The 24,510-nt window shown below is 44.5% G+C and overlaps 1 protein-coding gene across 4 annotated transcripts in view; it reads left to right on the forward strand.

Annotated features, from left to right (window-relative positions):
• PTCH2 (patched 2) overlaps positions 1-24,510 on the forward strand; it is a 91,836-nt gene that overhangs the window by 50,181 nt on the left and 17,145 nt on the right. For all 4 annotated transcript variants that reach the window (XM_068239517.1, XM_068239521.1, XM_068239518.1 and 1 more), the window contains 7 exons: positions 16,299-16,488; positions 17,267-17,336; positions 17,656-17,747; positions 23,038-23,233; positions 23,416-23,537; positions 23,623-23,770; positions 24,305-24,436. In XM_068239517.1, coding sequence (XP_068095618.1) covers positions 16,299-16,488; positions 17,267-17,336; positions 17,656-17,747; positions 23,038-23,233; positions 23,416-23,537; positions 23,623-23,770; positions 24,305-24,436 — 950 coding nt within the window. The remainder of the gene's footprint in view (positions 1-16,298; positions 16,489-17,266; positions 17,337-17,655; positions 17,748-23,037; positions 23,234-23,415; positions 23,538-23,622; positions 23,771-24,304; positions 24,437-24,510) is intronic.

Consider the following 24,510-nt stretch of genomic DNA (forward strand, 5'->3'; position numbering starts at 1 on the left):
TAACTCAATACTCATACCCTACGTTTGTGCATAAGTGGCTAGCATGTTTTACTTCCAGCATTTGAATCAAGGTCAGGGCACAGTCTCTATGCAGTTTGTGTGTTCTCTTTGTGTTTGTGTGAGTTTCTTACCCTCAGTCCATTTTCCTCCCACATCCCCATAACCTGTTTGTGCCAAAAATTGGTCTTAAAGAGAAACCGTAACCAAGAATTGAACTTCATCCCAATCAGTAGCTGATACTCCCTTTCCCATGAGAAATCGTTTCCTTTTCTCAAACGAATGATCAGGAGGCTCTGTGTGTCTGATTTTGTGGTGAAACCCCTCCCACATGTGATGTCAGCGCCTCACAGCTCTGAGGTCCTGACATCACACTGTGGGAGCCTTGTTGCATTGTGGGAAACAGCTGTTTTCAGGTGCCAAAAAAGCACGCAGCATCTCCTTTCAGTAACATCACCTGCCAGCAGTAAAAATGTCACCATGTGATAAATGTCTGAATGTAAATCAGGGAGAGGAAAGATTTTACAATGGGCAAACACTGATTAAATCATTTATACATGTTTATTGTAAAAATTAAGCACTTTTTTTATTACATTATTTTCACTGGAGTTGCTCTTTAAGACTACATAAAGAACATTGGCGTATAAGGCTGGGTTCACACATACAATATGTACAGTTCAATTCCAGCCCTGTCCTGTCAGTTTTCATCAGTTTGCATCAGTTTTGTATCAATGTTCTCTTTGCACATTGATCTCAGCTTGTTATCACAAAAAAGTTCTTGTCACTACATTGCTTGCAAATGCAAAATAAAGGTTCTTCTCTTTGAGAAGAGGACTGCACTAATGAAACAGGAAGTGGCTGTATCTCCTAAGAAACAGGAAGTGGCTGTATCTCCCAAGAAACAGGAAGTGGCTTTATTTGTTATGAAACAGGAAGTGGCTTTATCTCCTCATAGAAGGTCATTCCTTTTGCTCAGGAGTTTCCTCCATGATAACTTGGACATCTCTGTATTCAGTCTGCTATTTTATTTGAAAAATTTGAGTCTAGTAAATGGTCTAGTTAAGCTGATCCCCCTAATATTTCAGATCAAAAGACATCTAAAGAAATCAAGAGCCCTGCCATAAGAGGTCCTGTGATTGCTTGACATGTTTATGCCATGATTAGGGTCCGCCTCTTCTCACAGCACATATCACCAGACTTCCACAACAGTTTTTTTCTGGCATTTCCAAATGCCTTTTTCCCTCTCTATTTTGTTTTGCTGCATTATCAATGCCTGTGGTCTGTAAAGTTTTTGAAAGCCAAAATATGTTCCAGTTAGCACCAGTTTCTGGGGCCTGGACCTCCATTCAGAAGCCTTTGAGGAGCAGTTTCTGCAGAAACTGAACTCAGGGGGAAGTGAGAGCCTCTAATAATGTTGGGGGTTGCCTTGTTTTTCTTTTTTTCCCCCTCTCTTCCTTCTGTCCTGTTTGGTGGAGAACAATCTAGCAGGACATTCATGGCTGCACACAAAGGCCCCAGTCTGAGTGGTTAAAGTCCCTTTCAGGCCGGAGAAGCAGGCATCTGCTCCTGGTATTTATGGTTTGGAGTGCTTGGCTGGAGACGGCTGCACTGTAGAGCGTTTATATAGGGTGTGGGAAAGGGAGGAAGAAGAAAGTTTGAGACTGTGGTTAAATGTCTTTTTTTTGCCTAGGATAAGAATTTGCCAATACACCCTCCGCTGTAAATCCTTCGCCTTAAAACCATCTCGAAGAAGGGGAAACCGTAACTCCACTCTCCAGATTCCGAGGAACTTTACTGCAAAAGATGCTGGTGCTGAATAATAAGAAATATTGTTACTATTAATAATAAAACCCAGGAGGCCAGAACTGGAAACGAATATGAGCGGAGTGGTTACCGATCTGATTGGTTGTTTTAGGTGCACTATAATGTTGATATGGTAGCTGGGAATTTACGTTCTAGCTTTTGGTAGAGCCCTATGTACACATGCTAGATTATAGTCGGCTGAGTCAGCCAATAACGACTGCCTCTGCTAATAATCTGGTGTTTACAGCAGCCGCCACCCGTCTAGTGATTCGGCTGAAAGTTTTGTGCTCACCGCTTGCTCGCCAACGTGATGTCACATCTGCTTTGCTCCGTCAGCCCTCCTCCCCACATTGCAACAGAACACATCGTCAGCCTATAGGCTGACTGTGTGTCTGCACAGCCTTGGCCCAGCGATGGGTCTGATCCACATGGGGCAACATCAATCAAGCGTGTGTTAATTGTAACAGTCTTGTAAGGATGTTTGCTAATCCCTCAAGTGTTGGGAGGTATTTATGACAAATAGATAAGACCCTTTGTTTACTTAACCCTCACATACCTAGGACTCACGCTGACAGATAGAGACTGTAAATTCAGAATTGACAAATAGCAATAGGTGATGCTGAGGTTGTTACCACACCAGGGACCCTGGACCAGAGGGGCCCACCTCCAGCTGTAGTGGTAATGATCGCCTTTATATGTGCTCTGAATTGGGGTAATCACTTACCAGTCATTGCTTTTACTCTGCCTATACCCAGTCTACCCAGTCTCTCTCCTTGGAAGGCTGGTTTTGGTGGCTTGTATCATGTGATTATTATACATACAGGGTCTTGTTTTTATCTGTCTAGGGGCTCTTAGATCAGCTGATGTCAGGTCAAGAACCCCTCCACCAGCGCTTACTTGTAGTATATAAGAGAGAGAACAGCAAGCCATGATCATCTTCAACAGGCCTTGCTCTTAACTCCTTCAGTTGTGCTGCTTCAGGCCATTTGAGGAAGGTTTGTTTGACATAAAAGTGTAAAATGTGGCCACTTTGCTTTGTAATTTGGTATATTGAGATCTGCGTTAGGATGGATAGAGTATTTGCATCTTGTTTTTATCATGCTGGCCTGGTTGGTTGTTTCAGACTGTTTAGAATGTTGAATTTCTAATCCTGGATTTGGTTAAATATTTGATTGTGAGATCTTGTTTCTTTGTAGAACCAAAAAAATAATAATGAATCAAACTTTTTTTTTAACAAAGTAGAGAACTGTCACAGAAATCGGCTTCTGTATTGACTGGCATTGGTTATTGCCTAGTACAACTTCCTGCTAAAGACCGAACACAGTAGCACCTCCCTATAGGATGGGAATTCAGGGCCCTTTTTCACTAGCAGTCGCTAGCGTTCACGCTGAACGCTAGCGATTGCTGAATCGCAATTACCCGGCGATCCCCCGACGTTTGCGGCCGCGATTTTGCTATGCTATGCACTGCATAGCAAAATCGCGGCAAATATCGCTCCGCCGCGCGTTCGCGTTCCCGTCAAAAACGAATCGCGGTAGTGGAAATGACCTACTGCGATTCCTATGTTAAAAAGCAAACCGTAGCGATTGTAAAATCGCTAGCGGTTTGTGTCTTTCCGATTCAGCCAGCGCTGGTGGAAAAGGGCCCTCAGTGTGCATTTCTGCTGTCTGTATACCATGGTGCTCATGTATAAAGATGCTAATCATAATAAGCATTATCTCCATCTCCATCTCTCTCTCTCTCTCTTTGTATTCCTCTCATTCCCACTCCTCTCTCTCCTCTCATAATTCCCCCCCCCCCCATCTCTCCTCACTCTTGCTCCCCCCCTTCTACTGTCTCTCCTCTCCCCTGTTTGCCTCTCTCTCTCCCTCTCTACCCCCCCCCCCCCCCCACTCTATCTCTCCCCTATTTGTCCTGTCGTCATTCTCCCCTCTCCCAACTTTCCTCTGTTCCTCCTTCTCCCCATTATCAGTCTTTCCCCTCCCTGTCCCTCTATCTCCCCACCCTTTTCTGTCCCTCTCTTTCTACATCCCTGTGTTTCCCTTTCCCTTCTTCTCCTGTCTCTCTTTTTCTCTACTCACCCATTCTTTCTCTCTCTCTCCCCCCCCCCCCCATCCCTCCTATCACCCCTTTCCTGTCTCTTGGCTGTCTTTCCACCTCCTTCTCTGGGCCCCCTCTCCCTTCTTCTCCTGTCTCTCTTTTTCTCTACTCACCCATTCTTTCTTTCCCCCTCCATCCCTCCTATCACCCCTTTCCTGCCTCTTGGTTGTCTTTCCACCTCCTTCTCTCTGCCCCCTCTCCCAATTCTTCTCATTAACATACACACTTTGGCTAGTCATTGCTAATATTACTAATGACAACAAATAGAAACGTTACAAATCTCTGGATACGCATGAACTTAAAACTTGAAGCGCTATATTTCTACTAAAGCCATTTTTAGGGAAGAACAAAGTACAGACTCTTCAGATTTGAAGCAACAAATAACACGACATAATTGCTCACCCAAAAAAAAAAAATCTATGTACATCATTTAAGCTGCCAGTCATCTGACAGGCAGGTCAGGCGGCTGATGTAAGCAGCACTTCAGCAGATCCTGCCCTTAAACATGATTAAGAGCCTCCAGAAGACAAGCTACAATTTAAAACAGCACTTCATCAACCTAAAGCAGACATGGAAGTTGCCTTCTTATATCAGGACAATTTGTAAATCTTTTGCTGGTCAGGAGAACTCGCACTGTGATTGTCTCTGACTATAATGGGGGGGAACTGAGTCCTGGAGAAAAGTGCATTTGTATAGAGACATATTTTGTCTTTAGACAGGATTATGCAAATATTCTTTGGCCGCGGGAGCTGTGATTGGCTGTCCTTTTATTAAGGGGACCTTGAGTTTCGGGATTTATTCAATCCTCGGTGTTGTCTGGAGCAGGTAAAAAATGCAGCCCGGGACGCATCCTCTTAAAGCGATGTGAGGCCTTTCACACAGGCCCTAATCCCGATAATCCAGTCCCCAGAACGCTTAAAGGTGATTCGGCCTAGGAACACAAATGCAGGTCTCCTTGGAGGGGTCTTGGCATTGGCGTCAGGGGGATGGAAATCAGCCTTGGGGGAGTCTTAATTTGTCTCGGTTTAAAAGGTACACAGCAGTCAAAATGGAAAATTAAGCCTGAAATTTGTGCAGAGTACACACAGCCTACCTGCCTCAGGCGGGAGCCTTTTATCCAAGGATAGTAATAATGTACCAGGCCACCCCACTGCTTAAATACTCCTCATCACTAGAATTTTTCAGATCACCAACATCTGATCTGAACACAGTAGGCGGGCAGTGTTATAACGTACATAAAAAAGGGCACTAGAAAATTTGGCAACCAGTAATCCAGATATTAGTAGATACCAATATTTTACTATAGCTAAACCTAAGCCTATTCTCACACAGCTCCCTCCCCTCTGATGCCTAGCCCTAACCATCCCCCCGCACAAACAGCCTTCCTAACGCCCAACCCTAACCGTTCCCCACTCAAACAGCCTTCCTGACCCCTAACTCTAACCGTCCCCCGCACAAACAACCTTCCTAACGCCCAACCCTAACCGTTCCCCACTCAAACAGCCTTCCTGACCCCTAACCCTAACCGTCCCCCACACAAACAGCCTTCCTGACGCTTAACCCTAACCATCCCCCGCACAAACTGCCTTCCTGATGCCTAACCCTACCATCCCCCTGCACAAACAGCCTTCCTAACGCCCAACCCTAAACGTTCCCCACTCAAACAGCCTTCCTGACCCCTAACCCTAACCATCCCCCGCACAAACAGCCTTCCTGATGCTTAACCCTAACCGTCCACTGGACAAACGGCCTTCCTGACGTCTTACCCTAACTGTCCCCCGCACAAACAGCTTTCCTGACCCCTAAAGTCCCCCGAACAAACAGCCTTCCTGACCCCTAAACGTCCCCCAGACAAACAGCCTTCCTGATGCCTAACCATAAACGTCCCCCGAAAAAACAGCCTTCCTGATGTCTAGTCCTAACCGTCCTCCGGACAAACAGCCTTCCTGACGTCTAACCCTAAACGTGCCCCGGGCAAACAGCCTTCCTAACCATCCCCCCCTGCACAAACAGCCTTCCTGATGCCTACCCATCCCCCCTGCACAAACAACCTTCCATGATGCCTAACCCTAACTGTACACTGCACAAACAGCCTTCCTGACGCCCAACTATAATCATCCCCCACGCAAACAGTCTTCCTGAACGGCCCCCTGTCCTGCACAAACCTCTTTCCTGACACCTAACCCCCCCCCCCATGCCCTGCTAGCGAGGAAGAATTGGGCGCCACCATAGGTTTTAATGGAGCCCTAACATGGCGCCCGAATTTTCCTCGCTACCAGGGTGGCCAAATTTCCTGCTTCCAATGGGGCATCCCTACCTCCACTCTCTATAGTCTCCCGTGCTGTCTGGGTCATGTGACCTGAGGCTGTTCCACCCAGAGGCACATTCGGTAGTTTGCAGAATCTGGAGGGAATGGTTTTTAAATAGATGAAATCCTCTGTGTGGCTGGCGGAGTTGCAGTGCCCCTTGGGTAGGATTCACTAATTGATTTCACTTATTGCCCACTGTTGCCCTTAGGCTAAGTACCCACACGTGGTAACAGGTGTCTCTTGGTGTGTGTTCTCTGTGTGTCTTTCTGGCACCGCTTGCCTGCTCTGTAAATGTTAAGCAGAAGCTCTCAGTGACTCATTTGCTTTGCAGACTGCAGCGTGCGTACTCCGCCAAGTCATCAACACTCCCCGCTGGAACCCGAGACTGATAAAGTACTGCAAAGCCCAGTCACGAAACAGGGTCCAGAACCTCATGGTAGTTTGTTGCAGAATAAGAAATCTAAACAAAACCTTTTCAGTTTTGAGAAGCGTGGGGGTGGGCTAGTTTTACTCTCTCAGATTTTTATGGTCGTCAAAGCCCCCATCGGAAGACTTGCCCTCCTTTCCTGCTATTGGGGCAGTTGGTACTTGGGTAGCAGTTGGAAATTGTGACTGGAACACACTTTGGCCCATATACTGTTCGCTTTTCTCCTGAGTTTTCTCCAAGGAGATGTTTTTAAAACTTTTTTTAATAAAATCCCTTTAAAGCTCCCACTGTGAAAGAAAATACGCAAAATAACTTTGGTATTACGTTTATACCTACTTTTTTCTTTTCCAAATGCTGAAAAGTTATTTTTTATATAAGATGAAAAATGATCTCTTTGGAGAAAACTCAAGAGAAAAACAAAGCTAATTGGGTAAGGGCCTTTATCTCTCAGTGGGGCAACTTCCTGTTGTGGGAAGGAAGTGACAAAACAGCTCCCCAAATGGGACACAGAGAGCAATTAAGCTGTGACAGATTCTTACTGTTCACTGCCTTAGCAAAATGGAAAGAACAAAAATGTGTCATTATGAGTTCCAAAGTGTGCTGTATTATTAAATGTTGTAAATTCGATCTTTGGAAATCTGCATCGCAAGCCGATCATACAAAGTATTCTCTTAGGAGTGGTAATTCTGGGCTTCCTGTTACCACATTACACTACGATACTGCAACATACATCAGCTATTCACTGCCTGTTATAATAATCCCTTAATCCACAGAACAATGTGATGGACCTGCAGTTCTTGGTGGTCCCTCCACAATTTCTTCTCTCATTTCTGCTGTATTCTACTTAGAAAACCCACAGGGATGAAATGTAGTACACAAAGCTGAATATTATGTCAGCTATCTGGCAATCTTGCCAATCTTTTTCAGTGTGTTATTGAAAATATGCTGCTTTGGTGTCAAACGCAGCGATCTGGAGGTGATTTATCAAGACAGGTGCCGAGAAAACGGGGACAGTTGCCAAGAGCAACAGACAAGAGCCCACACAATCAGATTTCATCCTGAAATCTGATTGGCTGCTTTGAACAACTGCTCAACGTTTGTTGTAATTTAAATTTCTTTACTATTTTCTTTCGGTCTACAATTCTGTGATGTAAAATTAACTTTTCTGGTTATTTTCATCCTGAGCCCCTTGGTCCCCTGGAATAATTTTCTTCATTATGAAGCCAATTGATTTACTGGGAGGTAGTGGCATAATTGAGACTATAAATAACCTAACCTCTTTCCTGGGGCTCAAATTCCACACCAATGTAGGCAGGAACTCCCCAAACTTCAAGGCTTAAAGGACAACTGAAGTTAGAGGGATATTGAGGCTGCCATATTTATTTCCTTTTAAACCATTCCAATTGCCTGGATGCCTTTCTGATCTATTTGGCTACACTAGTATCTGAATAACATCAGAAACAAACATGCAGAAAATCTTGTCAGATCTAACAAAAATGTCAGAAACACCTGATCTACAAATGCTTATTGAGGGTCTATGGCCAAAAGTATTAGAGGCAGAGGATCAGCAGGATAGCCAGGTAACTGGTATGGCTTAAAAGGAAATAAATATGGCCGCCTCCATATACCTCTCACTTCAGTTGTCCTTTAACGGTACAATTTTGAGTGAACAGTCGTATTTTTGATTGGATTATTGCGATTATGTTGTATGAAAACAAAGGCCGGTGGGCCCAATTGATGCTGAATGATCACATTATCAATTTTTTTACGATTGCAACTAGTTGAGATATTGAGGATTGTGTTGGTTCTTTAATGCGGTGGATCGTTTAACTACGATCTTTTCTTTGGCTCTGAAAAACTTTATCAAAAATACGCGGCTTTGCTAAAAATCACACCATAAATGGGCACCTTTAGTGGCAATGCCTCAAACTTAAACCTTTAGTCAAAACAGGGCCTAGAAATCTGGCTGATGGATTTCACAGCTAGAACACCAATAGATACAGGACTAGGTCCACTTGTAAATACTACTTATACTGCACAGTAGACTGACCACTTAACTGTGATTGACATTTAATACCATTGAGCGTTGTTTACTTAGTTCTGTCACTTCCACAAAACCAGGGCTAAATATTTAGCCACCTAGCCAAGCTAAACATGGCCGCCACTTTGCTACAACCAATCACAGTGCAGCCTTGATTAGCAATGCCTTTGCTATTGAGTGCACACAGACACATTTCAGAGCAGCAGATTCTGGATATTAAGGATAAGTTAGCTGTTCCTAATTTCTCTTGCTGCCTTGACTGGTATTTTTTCTTTCTACATTAGACTGGAGCGTCTGCCAAGACGGTGTGTGCGCTGGCAGTGCCTCAGAGATCCGTGGAAAGTGTGCATGTGTGTGGCTTCTTGTTATCACATCTGCTGCTGAAGGGAAACTTAACTGTAGGGTGGGAATATTTCCTGTTTAAACATGACTGGGTGCGAGGAGACTAGCAAAAAAAGGGGGGGAAAGAAATCACCTTAACCCCTTCTGTCCCATGCCTTTCCCTGCTTATGCCTTCAGCCAGTGGAATGCACTGTTTATTTTGCGAGGAGCCCGGGATTGACAGATTTAATGCAGCAGCCATGTCCAAATATTGGAAACGTATAAAGTTCCCCCTCGCTTTATTTTTACTGGGCGCTGAAACTATGCCGCCCAGGCCCTGTGGAAACAAAGGAGTTAATGACGCAGGGAATTCAAACAACGCCAAGCCAGAATTCGGCTGTAAAGCAGCGCTGCTCGTACACATAACACGCTCACCTGCCCGTTTTAAGACGCACTTCGGGATTTGATGTATGGCGAAAAACACACTTGGGGTAGAATACGCACGTGTGCTGATTCCTGTCACAGGAAATGTCAGCCATTCCTGAGAACCGGTCAACCAGGAGTGGACCATAGCGGATTCTTGTACTGGCTGAAGCAAAAAGGCCTATTCATTTATGCTTAAAGCTTATTGGTCAATGGCGGGTGGAGTCCATCTTGTTTCCCAGTATACCCGCCCGAAACATAGCTGCCTCCCTACTGAGGAGCTACAAACCTAAGCCTACCACTGGCTTCCGAGACATGCTGAGTATTGTAGTCCATATAGCCTTGTCATAGCACTTGCTATGCTTTTATTGTTAGTGCCTGGTTAGCATCTGTGCTCACATTCTGGAAAACCCCCTCTCTCTATGATCTTTTTTCTTTAAAGTCTTCCTATCAACCACTGCATGTTTGCAGCAGAAGATTTCTGTTGGGAAGTGTGTTGGTGTACAAGCAGTTGTTCATAATTGGTCACAGTTGGTGGCATTGCCTCCAGAAAATAATAATGTGCCGTTATTAATAGAAAGAACGTTTAGTCAGGAGCATTATTTAAGTTGGAAATAGAGCTTGCGGCTACCACGGATGATCAGCCATTGTTTGCAGGGGGGCCAGTATGTGTCACCACACAGGACACATTGATGAGGAATGGCCACACATCGAGATGAAAAATTCAAGTGACTGCGTGTGATGGCGGTTAGAGCCATAGGGCTCTACTAAAGCAAATTTGTCACCATTATGATGACCTTGGTGGGTGTTCAAGGCCCAACTCCACCCCCAGATTTTGTTCTTGTGTTGAGTAAAGGCGGCCAAACACGATATAGTAAAATGATACAATTTTACGCCAATTCGATAAACTGATACGTTGTACAGAAAATTGAAAGAGCTTTTTTTTTTATTCTTGAATTTTCCCTTTTTTCGATAATGAAAGATTGGGAGTGGTGCATTTTTTCTGGTCAGTTCATATGGAAATTGAATGAAGATCAATAGATTAGCGTGTGTGCGCGTGTGTGTGTGTGTGTGTGTGTGTGTGTGTGTGTGTGTGTGTGTGTGTGTGTGTGTGTGTGTGTGTGTGTGTGTGTGTGTGTGTGTGTGTGTGTGTGTAAAATTGATTGTAATTCTTGAATTAAAAGGTGTTGCCACCTCTAAGGCTACCACTAACTGTACATTTTCCTGATTGATCTAGCATCCGATCACTGCAATTGATCAGAAACGATTGTTCATGCCCACTAATGCAGGGGAAAATAATAAGCAATATGACCAGACCAAAAGAATCATTCAGAAATATAGAGTGACGGAGCAATCGATAGTTCGTTGTAGGTCGGCATCATTAATGATCCCAAATCTGATCAATCATCCGGTCAATCATTCAGGAGATTGTACCCTTAATGGGCACCTTTAGAATGGGTTGTTGTTTTTTTGCTGAAGAGCATTGTTCGCACTTCCTGTTCCAATGATTCCTGTCACAGGAACAGGATGTGATGCAATGTCTCTAGTGGCAGCACAGAAACAGTTTTTTTTTTAGAAAAGAAGGGCTAGTCTGGAAATTCTGGATACAGCTTTGGGTGGCACTGGACAGGAAGTAAGAACATCTCCAGCAGGGACACAGACAATTAAAAATTGACAATGACACAAACTGAAGATGGCCAGTCCAAGCAGGAGGTAAATGTTGATTGGCCCAGTTCTAAACTTCATACAATTTGCATTACATTTTCATGCATTCTGCAATTATTAGCTTCTCGTTGACCATCTCTAGTACTAACAGTCTCCTTCTCTATATTAAACCTTAAAAACACTGGCCGGAGTTGGGCTTTAAGGGAAAAGATTTACTATGCTATAATTAGTAGTAATTAAGGATTTTTAGATGTATCATTTTGCTGTAAAGTTACACATTTTCATCTCGGTGGGAAATTGCTTATGGCTCCCTCTCTGCTCTCTGGAATCGGGTATAGCTGGCAGTCATCGTTGTGTTGATACACTGTGTTCTGTACACATCTCTTGTTGGTCTTATTGTGTCCTTGTTTGTGGGGAGACACTGGAACAAGAGCTTTATCAGTGGGAGAGCCAGCAGTGAGCTCTGATACTGTGATGGACACATTGCTTATAACTGGAGGGTCCATAATGCTCCAGCTGTTACTAGGCGACTGATTGGCTCCTACTCAGTCATCTGCTCGGCATTGTGGGACTTGTAGTTTCAGAGAAGCATCAGAATTATTTTCCCCATTGGGGTATGTGATAACAGTGTGTTCACAAAGCTGGTAACCTGTCTACAATCATCAACCCATGTCTGGGGAGGTTGGTTTGCTTTACATGGAATACCTACTGCCAGATTAAATATCCTAGTGTTGGTGTAGCTGAAGAACTGTGGTGGGGACTGATTAGAGTGCAAGCTTCTATGGGGCAGAGTGCTTCCTGCAAAGTGCTGCAGAACGTTTCAGTACCATATAGATATAGGAATCAATCAATAATACAAATTTCTGGAAAAAAATATTTTCTAGTTTCGAATGGACAAAGGAAGCTTAGCTTCTCCCTCTGGATTTTTATTGCTGTCTGTGTCACCATCAGAGAGGTCTAACTCTCTGTCACTCCTGATGTTGCAGGAAGAATTTATATTTCCATCAGAGACACAGACAGTAATAAAAGCCTGACAGATGTGCTGTCCTGCCCTGTTCTGCCCAAAACTAGGAAAAAGACGTTTAGAATTTCTGGAGTTCCACTTTAACTTCCACCATGTCCAAAAGATGTGCCAGTTGTTGATGAACTACATTTCCTTTATTACAGCCGTATAGTCATAAGAACCTTTCAGCAGCCATGGAGCTACACGTTATCTGGGTGCCAGGGTATGCTGAGACTTGTAGTTCCCCAGGCACTGTAGGGCAGCTGGCAGTTCAGCCTGCATCTCTGGAAGGCCCCCGTCGGTTGCCATTCACAAACATTTACTGTTATTTCTGGAGATTCCTCCTGTTTGGGGTTTTGACCTTTCGTTCCTCGGTTTTGGACGATTAAACCTCTTTCCGCCTGGTCTGGGCTGCAGCTCTGTCTTGCGTGGGAGTGTGTGTCTGCATCTCACCGATGACTGTAACACCCGTCTAGTTCACATGGCGAGCAGATGACACTGCTCTATGGGTGGTCCAGATGGGTAAGGGAAGAGCGGAGGGGGTGACATTAGGCCCCTTGTAATTACTAAGTTTCCTCCAATACAATCTTCTTCTTATCTTCGTATGTGTGGCGCCCAGGCGGATAGAGGTGAGACACCCTGGTGCGGTTTGTGGGTCTGATTGATACGTATTGCAGCCTTGGGATGCAGAGCTTAGTACTGGGGAGACTTATGTTTTCTATCTATTAATACGTTTTCTAAAGGGTTTTTTTGTGTCCTGTATCTCCCCTGCACATTTTTTCTATTGGTTGTAAGTCTAACCGTGGGGAAGTGCCATAACTTCAGGAACTTCAGGGAAGTGCCATATAGTGTGCAAGCCTGTCACCTTTCACATTGGACATCATACTGACTAGTGCATAGCACTATCACCTTACTTTGCTAGTTTCATATTAGAATCCCAGCACAGGTGGATTTATACTTTAGTGCCCCTATGCCAACTTTCTTGATACTCCCCTTCCGTGTGTAATAGCGTCCCCCCATTCCTTGTGCATCCCCCTTATCCATAGGTAACATCCTTGCACAGCAGCTGCTCTTTCATGTACAGCTCTCTTGTGCAACCGCATCCCTCTTCCATGTGTTATTCCCCATTTGCAGCCTCTCTTTTCAATCTGCAGGCTCCTCTTCCTTAGGCAGCAATACCTCTTTCATGTACAGCCGCCCCCTTGGGCTGCAACGACTCATGGCCCGGGCCTTTGTGGCCTTCCAAGAAATCCAGCCTAGTGTGGGCATCCTCTCCATGCAGTTTGTATGTTCCTCCCAAGTTTGCATTTGTTTTTCCCCAGAGACTGCGGATATCTCCCTCATCCCAAAAACATTGGTAGGTTAACTGTCTTAATTTCAAAACTGACCCTTGTAAAAGAAGCGCAACTAGAATTACCTAGTGATATGTTTGGTTCAGTGCTCTCTGTAAAGTGCTGTTCTATGATTGGGTAAACAAATAGAGCTGTGCTTTCTACACTGGAAGGCAAAGTTTAGAATTTAATATAATGTTTCATAAGGTTGAGAGCCTATAGCTAGAGGATGAAGCCCGTCTCCAGCAATATGGCTCCTCTGGCTGCTTCAGAGCACAACTAAGCTAATGCACATTATGTAATTTGTGCAAACGTGACTCCCTCCCTCTGTCCATAAAATACCTTGACTGGAAACTTGCCCAGCTGCTGGCATCTTTATGACCATTTACACTACAACTGTTGCACCTCACAGTAAACAAATAGGGCCAGCTGTTCATAATGTGATATTGCTCAGGCGACCCTTATATGGATTGGACATTGGATACTCTTAATATGAGCTGTGTTTGGCCTGGCCATTGAGGATTCTACAATCAGCTTTGTATGGTATATGGCCGACTGTACACCTGAGATTAGAGCAGGTCCCCACATCATAAGGTAGAGATCGACCTTTCCTGTTGATGTGTGTAGTGATCAGTAATGGTTTGACAGGAATGCCATATCAACATACACACATGTACAATGGGCCTTCCATTCACCGTTTTGTTCCTCATTCATTTCCTGTGACAAGGCCATTGTGCCCTCTGATTAGAGTGATTGCTCACACATGCACACACAGTGCCACACATACACCTGATCAGTGCTTTCCAGCTCCTTTCACCAACTGTTTGTTTTTTCCGTTCTGCAGTAGAACATGCAGTTGTATTGCAATTATCAGGCAATCCAGTAATTTGATTGTATTGTCAAGCAAATGTGAAGTGGGCATTGGTCAGTGTGTACTAGGCTTTATGCTGGAGCTGTAGTGTCCCCTACGGCTGCACTGCATATTTTGTATAAAGGATACCTTAATATTGAGGTGCTGGTAGGAAAGACCTCTTATACGTCCATCACACACCAATGGTGTAAGGCAGGCATGGGCAAACTCGGCCCTCCAGCTGTTACAGAACTACAAGTCCCACAATGCATTGCAGGAGTCTGACAGCCACAGTCATGACTCATAAAGGCAAATGCATTGTGGGACTTGTAGTTCCGTAACAGCTGGAGGGCCGAGTTTGCCCATGCCTGGTGTAAGGCCATACCTTTATTAAAAAGTGCTGCAACGCGCTTCACAGGTATAGCCCGCTTCATCCGGCAATAAACGGGTATAAACAGTATGTAGTCAGTGATGCACCAGGCGCCTCTGCACAGATGCAATATGTAGTGAGTGAAGGTAAATAATGGGAACAGTCTTACCTTGTGATAAGAGGTTAAGATTTTTGGTTGCTATACACTAATTAAAAGAACGCGTTTCACAGGACCTGCCCACTTCCTCAGGTCAAACGAGACCGCGTCTGAGCTGTGTATCTCCGTTTCGGACAGATCAATCATTTTATTTTAGAGGAGGGAATAATACTTTGTTAGAGGCTTTATGTATTATGTTACTTTGGGGGGTATGTTGAGTTGATGGCACATGGAGGTGGAATAGTATTTTATGTGGGGGGGGGGGGGACGACACTGCAGTGCACTGACACACTCAGGTGCCAAAACCAACAGTGTCAAGCTGTCAAAAGGCTCATCCACACATACCAAATCTTAGAGCCTTTTCCTGATCCAATCAAGACTAAAAAGATGAGAATTCTATTTTGCTCCTTAGTGTAAGAAGTGGAAAAACTTTATAAAAGTTTTTAAAAAAAGTTCTTTAGGTGAGTGAAATGTCCAGATGCTGCTTTCAATATACCCAGCGGAGGCCTTCCTGGATCCCGCGCCGTAACAATTGTTGCGCAGCCAGGAACCTTCTGTGTTTACTATGTGTGTAATCTGTCAGTCCCTCCGCACGGTCCCCAACAGGTGCTGGTGTAACTTAAACTTGTCACCGGCCCCATTTAGGGACATATTCACCTCTAGTGTCTCTTCTTCCTTCGTGTCCTCTGGCCCCTCCCGCCTCTGCAGCGATCCCACTGTTTGAAGTTGGTCTCCTCGGTCCCCCTGCCTTCCTCTTTTCATGTCTGTTCCCTGGGTTAATTAGGGAGTTGAAATTCCTCAGCGTCTCTCAATGGGCTTTGAAGCCCCAGATGGACCCGCGCTGCTTCAAATTAGCGCTAATGACGAGAAACTTTCTTTCTTCCTCACAAAGTTCGCAAGCGGAGGACTGAATACCCGGGTGATGTGGTTCCCATAGACTGACAGCTCATTATGACATACTGGCTTTAACTCGCTGGCTGCTGGGAGATATTCATAACCTCATACCAGGGCCTCCTGTAAAATGTAAATATTTCATGCTGTAATAGGGGATCACCACAGAAAAATGCAGGGACAATAATGTCTTCATGGGTCCATAGGATGGCAATGGGCAACACTCCAGGTGCAGCTGCAAGTTCCAGCCACCAACCTGTATTAGCCAGAGCCCTCCTTTCGGCATGCTTGTTCAGGTTCTATGGCTAAGGGTATTAGAGACAGAGGTTCAGCAGGACAGCCAGGAAACCTGTGTGGTTCAAAAGGAATAAATGTTATCCTCCCTCCCTTCCTCCTGTCATATCCCTCTCAGTTCAGGTGTGCTTTAAGGCCTGCAGCTTCCTAAAACTATCATTATATGTACCCATAATCCCTCATGTGCCGTGAGGCATGACCTAAATCCAGTGTAGTGATGTGCAAAACATGTCTTCTAGTTCTTTATGTTTCATATGGAGCCACTTAAATAGAGGCGCTAAATCTTAATGCTTAATTTGTCTCCTTTCCTCTGTAGCTGGGAGCCGAGTCAGCCAGGAGCTCCGATACACGAAAGAAAAGTTGGGAGAGGAATCCATCTACACCTCCCAAATGCTCATCCAGACGCCGAAAAAGGAAGGAGAGAACATTCTGACACAGGAAGCCATGCTTGTCCATTTGAACGCAGCGCTTGCGGCCAGCAAAGTGCAGGTGTCAATGTATGGAAAGTAAGTGCAACAGTTCCTGGACAAGGTTGTGTGGTGTAATCGTGCCATAAGCGATGACATGCATTCTTTCTGTAGGGGCGCTAGGTTGAGTTGTCCTTATAATGTGCTAAAAAAAATTATTTTGAAGATAATTCATAAGGGTAGTTTTGCAAATCAATCCCTGTTATCTCCTCAGCTGGAGCCGTTTAAAGGACAACCGAGGTGACATGTGACCTGATGAGATAGACATGTGTGTGTACAGCGCTTAGCACACCAATAACTAGGCTGTGTTCCTTTTTTTTCTTTCTCTGTCTGAAAGAGTTAAACATCAGGTATGCAAGTGACAGTTTTCTGTCCGAGTGGGGACTGGGTCAGACTATAGCATAACCCTCACTGATAAGTAATTACATCCATAAAACACTTTGCTGTCAGTAAATGGTTTATGAGAGCAGGAGAGAGATAAATAGGGTCAATAATTCATAGATTTGAGCTCTGGTATACTTCAATGAATGTGTCATTGAGCAGAGACAATGAAACAGTAAAAACTTAACAACTAGATTTAAATATAAAATAAAACTGTGGGATGGCTAAAAACTTCATTTTTAGGAGGAGGAGGATAAATACAATTGTTTTTCTCATCAGTTTATTTTCACCTCGGATGTCCTTTAAAAACGATGGTTCCTTAAGAACTCAGCTTCCGCACAACCTCTTGATAAACAAAATTGTTACTCATCACCTCTTTTATGTTGTTGTGATCATCGTCCATTAATTTGTTGCTGATCATTTTTCCTTTTTATAGGTCATGGGACCTGAACAAGATTTGCTACAAATCTGGCGTTCCAATTATCGAGAATGGGATGATTGAGAGGGTGAGTACACTGGAGGGGGCGTTGCAGTTTGCACCCATAGGCTTATGTATCCACTTTTAAAGTGTGCTGGAATTTGTAGTTCCTCAGCAGACAAGGAGGATGTAGGTTTGCTTTTTTATACCTGTAGTATGTCATCAGATAGGTTGTTGTAGTTACACATAATATTTGCATGCTATATATGGCCAGAACAACCACCAATGCATGCTAGATGTTTTTAGTAAGCGGGGAGCAGATAGTACTCTGTATCGCTGTCGGGGCGGTGGCTGCACACACCCTGCTTTAGTTAAGTTAGATTTAATTTTTAACAATTCTTCTGCAGATGATCGAGAAACTGTTCCCATGTGTTGTCATCACTCCTCTGGACTGCTTCTGGGAAGGCTCACAGCTGCAAGGAGGCTCCGCCTACTTACCGTAAGTTCATTATTGTGTCATATGTACAATCTGTATCTGTAAAGCCCAATCTACACGATACGATTCTTTGTGTGATTCGATTACGATTCTATTTACGATCCGATTAAATCTGACATATCCGATCGGGATTCGATTCGATTTGCCATTGCCGAATCGAATCCCGATCGGACATGTCGGATTTAATCGGATCGTAAATAGAATCGTAATCGAATCGCACAAAGAATCGTATCGTGTAGATGGGGCTCAAGATTTATTTCCTGTTAAAATAAACAGCCTGCTGATTGCAGGGTGCCAGTCAGAGGATAACTGATAAGCTCCTATGTAGGTCTGGTGACCATTTGTAGGATCAATCACTGTACAGACAACACTGCCAAAATCAACCATCTAAGTATAAACTGTAAAATAAGTCAGGAATCCTGATTGGTTGTTCTGAGTCGTTGCTCCACTTTTGCAACAATGGCCAGATCAAACATCTATCATCTATGACTTTCTCACAAGCTTGCCAGGATCAGGAAATGGCTGCACTATGTCACAGCATTACCCATTATCGGCCCAGGGTGAACAGGTCTGTCACTGCCCGTCATTCTAGCGTGGCACTTGCTTTGACATACAGGAACAGAGTCTGAGGAAAACTTATCTACCGAAAGCTCACTCTTTCAAGTTAGCCAATAAATGGCATCATCCTGATTCAAAACCTTTTGCTTTGACAACTTAAATTTAACTTTGAGTAAACTGTATAAAAGAACAAATGTATGTCTGGCTGCCACCCAAAAGGCTTATGGGAAGTCCTTGAAATTACGGACACGCTCTGCCCCCCCCCCCCCCAGCTTAGGATGCATTCCAGTCCACAGCCACCTTGACCAGGCCAATGTCACCTCCTCCTGGCCACCGGGCCTGGCTCTCCCTCTGGTAATTATGTGTCTATTAAGGTCGAGGGGCTGGGGAGGTTTTTTAGGGAGGGGAGGGTAAGTGGAAAGGGTTGGGGGAGGAGGAGGGGATTGAAGATGGAAGCTAGGACAAAAGCCTTCATTCTTTCTGTTTACAAGTGTGTTTATCTATATGGGGCCCAGGCAGAGCTGCTGCTTTGTCAGCAAATGGTAACACAGTGTATTCTCATGCTAATGATCCAGCAAATAGCAGGCAGTTGCTAAACAAATTGAAATGCTGCCATTATTCAGAGCCTGGCTGGAATAAAGGATGGGATAGAGAAAGGAGGTACTGCGAGAAAGAGAGAGAGAGAGAGGACATGGCGCTGGTCACAGCCTCAGTGCTCCATCCGTACTGCTGCTCTATCCCCCCTCATCCCCCCAATGCCTCATCTTTCGTGACCTCCATCGAAATGATGCTCTGAAACCGCAGCCAGTAAATGAATGGTGTGCAACGTGTGATGAATAACAGCCACTGAAAACCACTTTCACTGATCCAATCCCGTACACTGACATCTGACTGGTTGCTATGGTTCTCGCATATAGCAATACTGTTACAGATGCCATGGATCAATATCTATATGAGGATGTCAAAAAAACTACATCGCAGGACCAAAACAAAAGTTCCCCTTTCCTGTCACAATTATTTAAAAAAAAAGTTTGCTTAAAACTTTAACCATATGTCTAGGCAAGAGAGGTATTTGCATAATAAAGCTCATGTGGGAGGAGCTAGCTCTTTGTAAATGTTTACATCATTAGAGCTAAATAAAGCAGGTCTGGGAGGGATGAATGAAGCACAGGTATAAATGCTGAACATGTACATGTCATTAACAATATGGCTGTACCCATATAGAAACAACTGATGCATAGTGAGAACGTTTGCATGTAACTGATATATTCATATTTGTGTCTGTTAAAAAGACCAGATTTGACCTTTAAGGGTCACGTATTTAACAAAAACGAAGAAAAATTATGCGTTCAATATACTTTGTTAAGCGCACCAAATTCTGGTAAACTTGTAGCTGTAAATGTGAGATGACTCAGCTATCTGCGGCCAATCAGCAACAAGTCCCAAATGCCCCGGGCTTGCTTAGACCTGTAGTTCTTTGCAGGCTGATGGAAGAATGCCTGTCAGCACAGATGATTGCAGGGCCTGTCATGGAGGCAGACTGGGGATCTTCTATTTTATTATATGTATTTTGGTTAGGTAGAGGCTGTTCCCCTCTTCCGCTTCACTTCAGCCCCGGGGATCTCTCCCTCTTTTAAGAGAGAGGCAGAGGGGAGAGCGAGAGAAGCCCGCTCAACAAAGGAGCAGTAATGTGTGCAGAAGACAAAAGAGGCGAGTTGGCTTCAGTGAAGCAAGAAAAGGCAGATAAAGGGGGCTTCACTGTGGAAGCAACTGCCAGCCGCTTGGTATGTGGGAATCCTGCGAGAAACGGCCCTTGTTTTTCTGGCCAGTTTTAATGAATTATTGCACTGCCCCCTCCCTCTCCTGGCCGAGTGTGCGCGCTTGTGTCCCCGGGTCCTCTCTTCTCGAGCTGTGTGGCACTGGGCTGGACATTGTGTGTCCCTTTCGCAGAGATACCATCTCCATCAGCCTTTAAGGGCCGCCGGTCCCAATTTTCTGGTATTTTGCCCCTGTACGGGGATATTTTGGAGGACGGGTAAGCTGGTGAAAGGGGACCCCCGCCCTGCTGGTGCACATTTTACCTCTCTTTCTCCTCTGTGGACCTCCTCCCTCCCTCCCGTCTCCCCCCTCATTCACCTCTTTTTATCAGGGGGCTTGAGAAAACACAGAACTTCTCCTGCGGGGTCATCACATCTTTTGGAGGCGAAGAACTGTGAATTTCTCAGCTTCCAAAGAGGAGGACGCAGGGACCCGTACTCCCTCTAAGCTGGTTGTTTGGGGGGCCCGAAAACAGGCACTGGAGCCCCCTTTTCATGAGTGAAGTCTCTTTGCATTGTTTAACTCATTCAAGGCTAAGATGAAGTTCCACTTGTCGCGGAGGTCTGAAAATCTCATAGTCGGGACTGAGGATGAGGGTGTATGAGATCTGTGCATGCTTGCTGGAGTTTGCATGGTTCGGAGCTAGGGGCCTTCTTCAGACCAAGGATCCTACTGGTCCTGCTCACTTTCTTTAATCACATGACTCATGCAGGCCACACATGCAGCAATCTGGTTCAGTGTGCATTGGGCAATCACACCAGCGCTGCAGTGTGGCTGTGCACCAGGCTGCATAGAGTCTGAATAGACACTTCAGATAGGCTCCCACACTACATAGCTGTTAGCAAGGGCTGTTTCTGTGGGTGCTCTTGTTTATACAGGTCATGGAACGTCCTAAGAAAAATAAAGTATATTCATTTCTGTTCATAGACGTTTCTTCCTTCTTACAGAGTAGCTTCCCAAACTGGACAGATCAAGAGTCACATCTGAGATGACACAGGCTAGTTAGATTAGGGCATTTACAAAAACGTCAAGGTACATAGAAAGCCCCCGACTATTCCAGTGAGTGAAGGAGCACTTCTAAAATGTCTTGCTATCTCCTTCATTGAAGAAGCAACTCTGTAGAAGTAATGAAACCGCTTTTGTCCCGTTAAAGCGACCTTTCAATTCCATTGGATATAATCTGGTGTGCTATCAGATTGCTGCCAGCAGAAATGATCAAGGGGTGCAAATAATTTTGGCTTGCGTGGAAATTTAATGCAGATTGTATGCAGTCGAAATTGGCTGGAATTTGATTGGCTCAGTCTCAAAGTGCAACCGATTTGCATCAAATCTGCATGTAAGTCAGAAATATTAGCATCTCATTAACCATCCCTAGATGCCACCGCTACAAACACTGAAAACCTCAGACTTATCCAAGCTGCATTGTCATTTTAGCTGCTGTCTTCCGGGCAAAGACTATTGTTCCTCAAAGTGACTCTGCTGTATTTGGATCTGTTAGTCTAGTGATCTAGTTGGCAGTCCTCTGATGATTGTGGCATTAGTCAGAAAGCTGACTGCATTCTGAAGGTAAAAAAAAAAAGAGACCTTAGTGGGTATAACTTACTACACTTTGATTGCAGACAAACACTGTACTATTCTGTATAGGTGGGGTGGTTTGATGAAGGCGGTTTTTATTTAGGCGTGAAGTTTCTTTAGATTAGATGAGAAATGTTGCATTTTAATATTTTGGGATGAGTTGATCTGTTTGTTCGCACGTGGAAAGTTATGTATGCGATCAGCACGAGTCCCACTTCCTCCTGAGAATGTCTTCTTCCCAGACATCGGAGCAGCTTTGGCCTCTCGCATCTCCTTACCCAGCATGCCTTGCAGGCTCCCTGGCTCTATCAAGATGTTACGGCACTGCTGTTAATTGCCCTGACTTGCGCTGCGCGCTGCAGTAATGGGAGCACACAGCTTTGTTCCTCTGTGTAACAGGATAATACATGCTCTTTTTCTTGGGCATCTGGCACGCCTCACTGGTTAAGGGGGGATCCGGCCCCCAGAAGCAAACGCCGATGCTGCGAGGTGATGGGGAGTGAGCGGCAGGGGGAACATTTAAATAACAAAGACATTAAATATCAATTTTTTTCCACCTTAACTTTCCTGAGAGTCCTTAAACTGGAATGTAAACAGTCTGCAAGTCGGCTCTGGCCCTGCATACTGCTGTGTATCTGCTACATCTCTATGGAAATTATTACTGATCACATGACTCTAACTGACGATTCCCGGGGCAGTATTTGGTGTCTCCACATGAGCTAAGCATATAAAGGGAATACTTTACTCATTTTAATTTTGCTATTTATAAATTACCAATATGTTCCAGAAAGTAACGACATCCACACAGGCCCCTTCCTAACCGTATAGTCAACCCAAAATGATATTCACAGTTATGCTCCAATATATTCCATAGAAGTGTACGTCTCCCTCTAGAAGTCGAGGATTAGTTATTGATGTTATTACTATTAATACTACTATTATTATACAAGTATGTAGCAAACATTCCACTCTTCAGAGAACACAAAATCGGTCACATCAGTCTCTGCGTTAGAAGGGCAGTCACACTCATGGGTGGCGAACTCCAGTCCTCGACGGCCATATCCATGCCAGCATTTAGGATGGACTGAGAAATGGAGAAATGTGTTTTGCTTGAGGAAGTTCACCTTTCCTGATTAAGTCCCATCAATTCATTTGAGCTGTTCCAAAATGTGTGAGGACCTTGGCACTTGAGGACTGGAGCTCGACTTCCCTCAGTGTAGTAAGCAAGCAGTCCTCCTAACTTGTGGTTGGCATTTTCCAGTGTTTTGACTCCCTATAGAGACACAGATGATATCAGAGTGTATGTGGATAGTACTCATAGGAAAATGTTTTGTTTTTCCAGGGGAAGGCGAGACATCCAGTGGACAAACTTGGATCCAATTCAGCTTATGGAGGAGCTGGGGCAGTTTACCAGCCTGGATGGCTTCAAGGAGATGTTGGATAAGGCAGAAGTGGGTCAGGCCTACATGGAGCGGCCATGCCTTGACCCCACTGACTCGGAGTGCCCAGACAGTGCCCCTAACAAGAGCTCACAAAAGGTGATTATATTTAAATAGGCTATCAAGACTCAGCTAACGATATCGTCAAGTTGCCAAGGAACAATAGTTTTTGATTTTGACTGCTGTAACTTCATAAAGTTTAATGGTTTCTGTTTGAAACTGCTGTTAACGTAATTGTCCAATATTTACTGTATTTTTTTTTGTCTGTTCTTCCCTTCTAGAGCCCAGACATTGTTGCCACACTTCAAAACGGCTGCCATGGTTTCTCCAAGAAGTTCATGTACTGGCAAAAGGAACTCATCTTAGGTGGGATGGCCAAAGGACTAAATGGAGAGCTGAAGAGGTGCGAAGTGCTTCATAACTCGATTCTGTCTTTCTCTGCTGCTTCTTCTGCTCCTTCTCTAAACATCACGTGCTTTATTTCTTAGTGCTGAAGCTCTGCAGACCATGTACCTCCTGATGAGTCCCGGGCAGCTGTACGAACACTTCAAAGATGACTACGAAATCCATGACATCAACTGGAATGAGGAGAAGGCGGCCTGCATCTTGGAGTCTTGGCAAAGAAAGTTTGTGGAGGTGAGAAGAAATTTTTTGTCACATCAGTTACTTCAATAGAATGTACGTAGATGGTCATAACGGTTACTCCACTCAGAACTGGTGGTTCAGTGTTTAGTGGATGATGGACTTCCTGTGATTGAGCCCTCAGGAGTCCCACCTGCTACAGCCATTACAAGGGGCTCCAACTGGTGGGAATACATTCATATACAAAAGTGGCCACACACAGGAACAAAACATTGATTTCAAGATAACTGCACTCAATAAAAGTAATAATGTGAGCAGCAGTGTCGGACTGGGAGGTGGAAAAACTGAGGAAATTCACCTGCTGGCCAAGCAGCAGAAACCCTGTGCTATCATCCCCAATAGAAACCTGCAGCAAGTCTTCACAGATTACTGCCGCTTGGTCAGCAAATGGATCTCTTCATCTTTCCCACCTACTAGTCCAACACTGGTGAGCAGTGCACTGGGATCTGTGCTATAAATGTTTTATTGGTTTCTAATTGGAAGCGGTTTCTTGATAAATTGTAACATTGTACATTTTTCTACCCGCAGCAAGCGCAGCAGTCGATTCCCCAGAATGCATCTCAGAACATCCACGCTTTCTCCACCACCACACTGAATGACATTATGAAGTCCTTCTCTGATGTCAGCGCCATCCGGGTTGCTGGAGGTTACCTGCTGATGGTAAGAGTGGTTTCTAGTTCATAGTGTTACTGATCTGTAGTGATTGCAAGGCATGAATTGTTGTTGCTGTAATG

The sequence above is a fragment of the Hyperolius riggenbachi genome, chromosome 6 (assembly GCF_040937935.1).
Source record: "Hyperolius riggenbachi isolate aHypRig1 chromosome 6, aHypRig1.pri, whole genome shotgun sequence".
NCBI classification, from domain to species: domain Eukaryota; kingdom Metazoa; phylum Chordata; class Amphibia; order Anura; family Hyperoliidae; genus Hyperolius; species Hyperolius riggenbachi.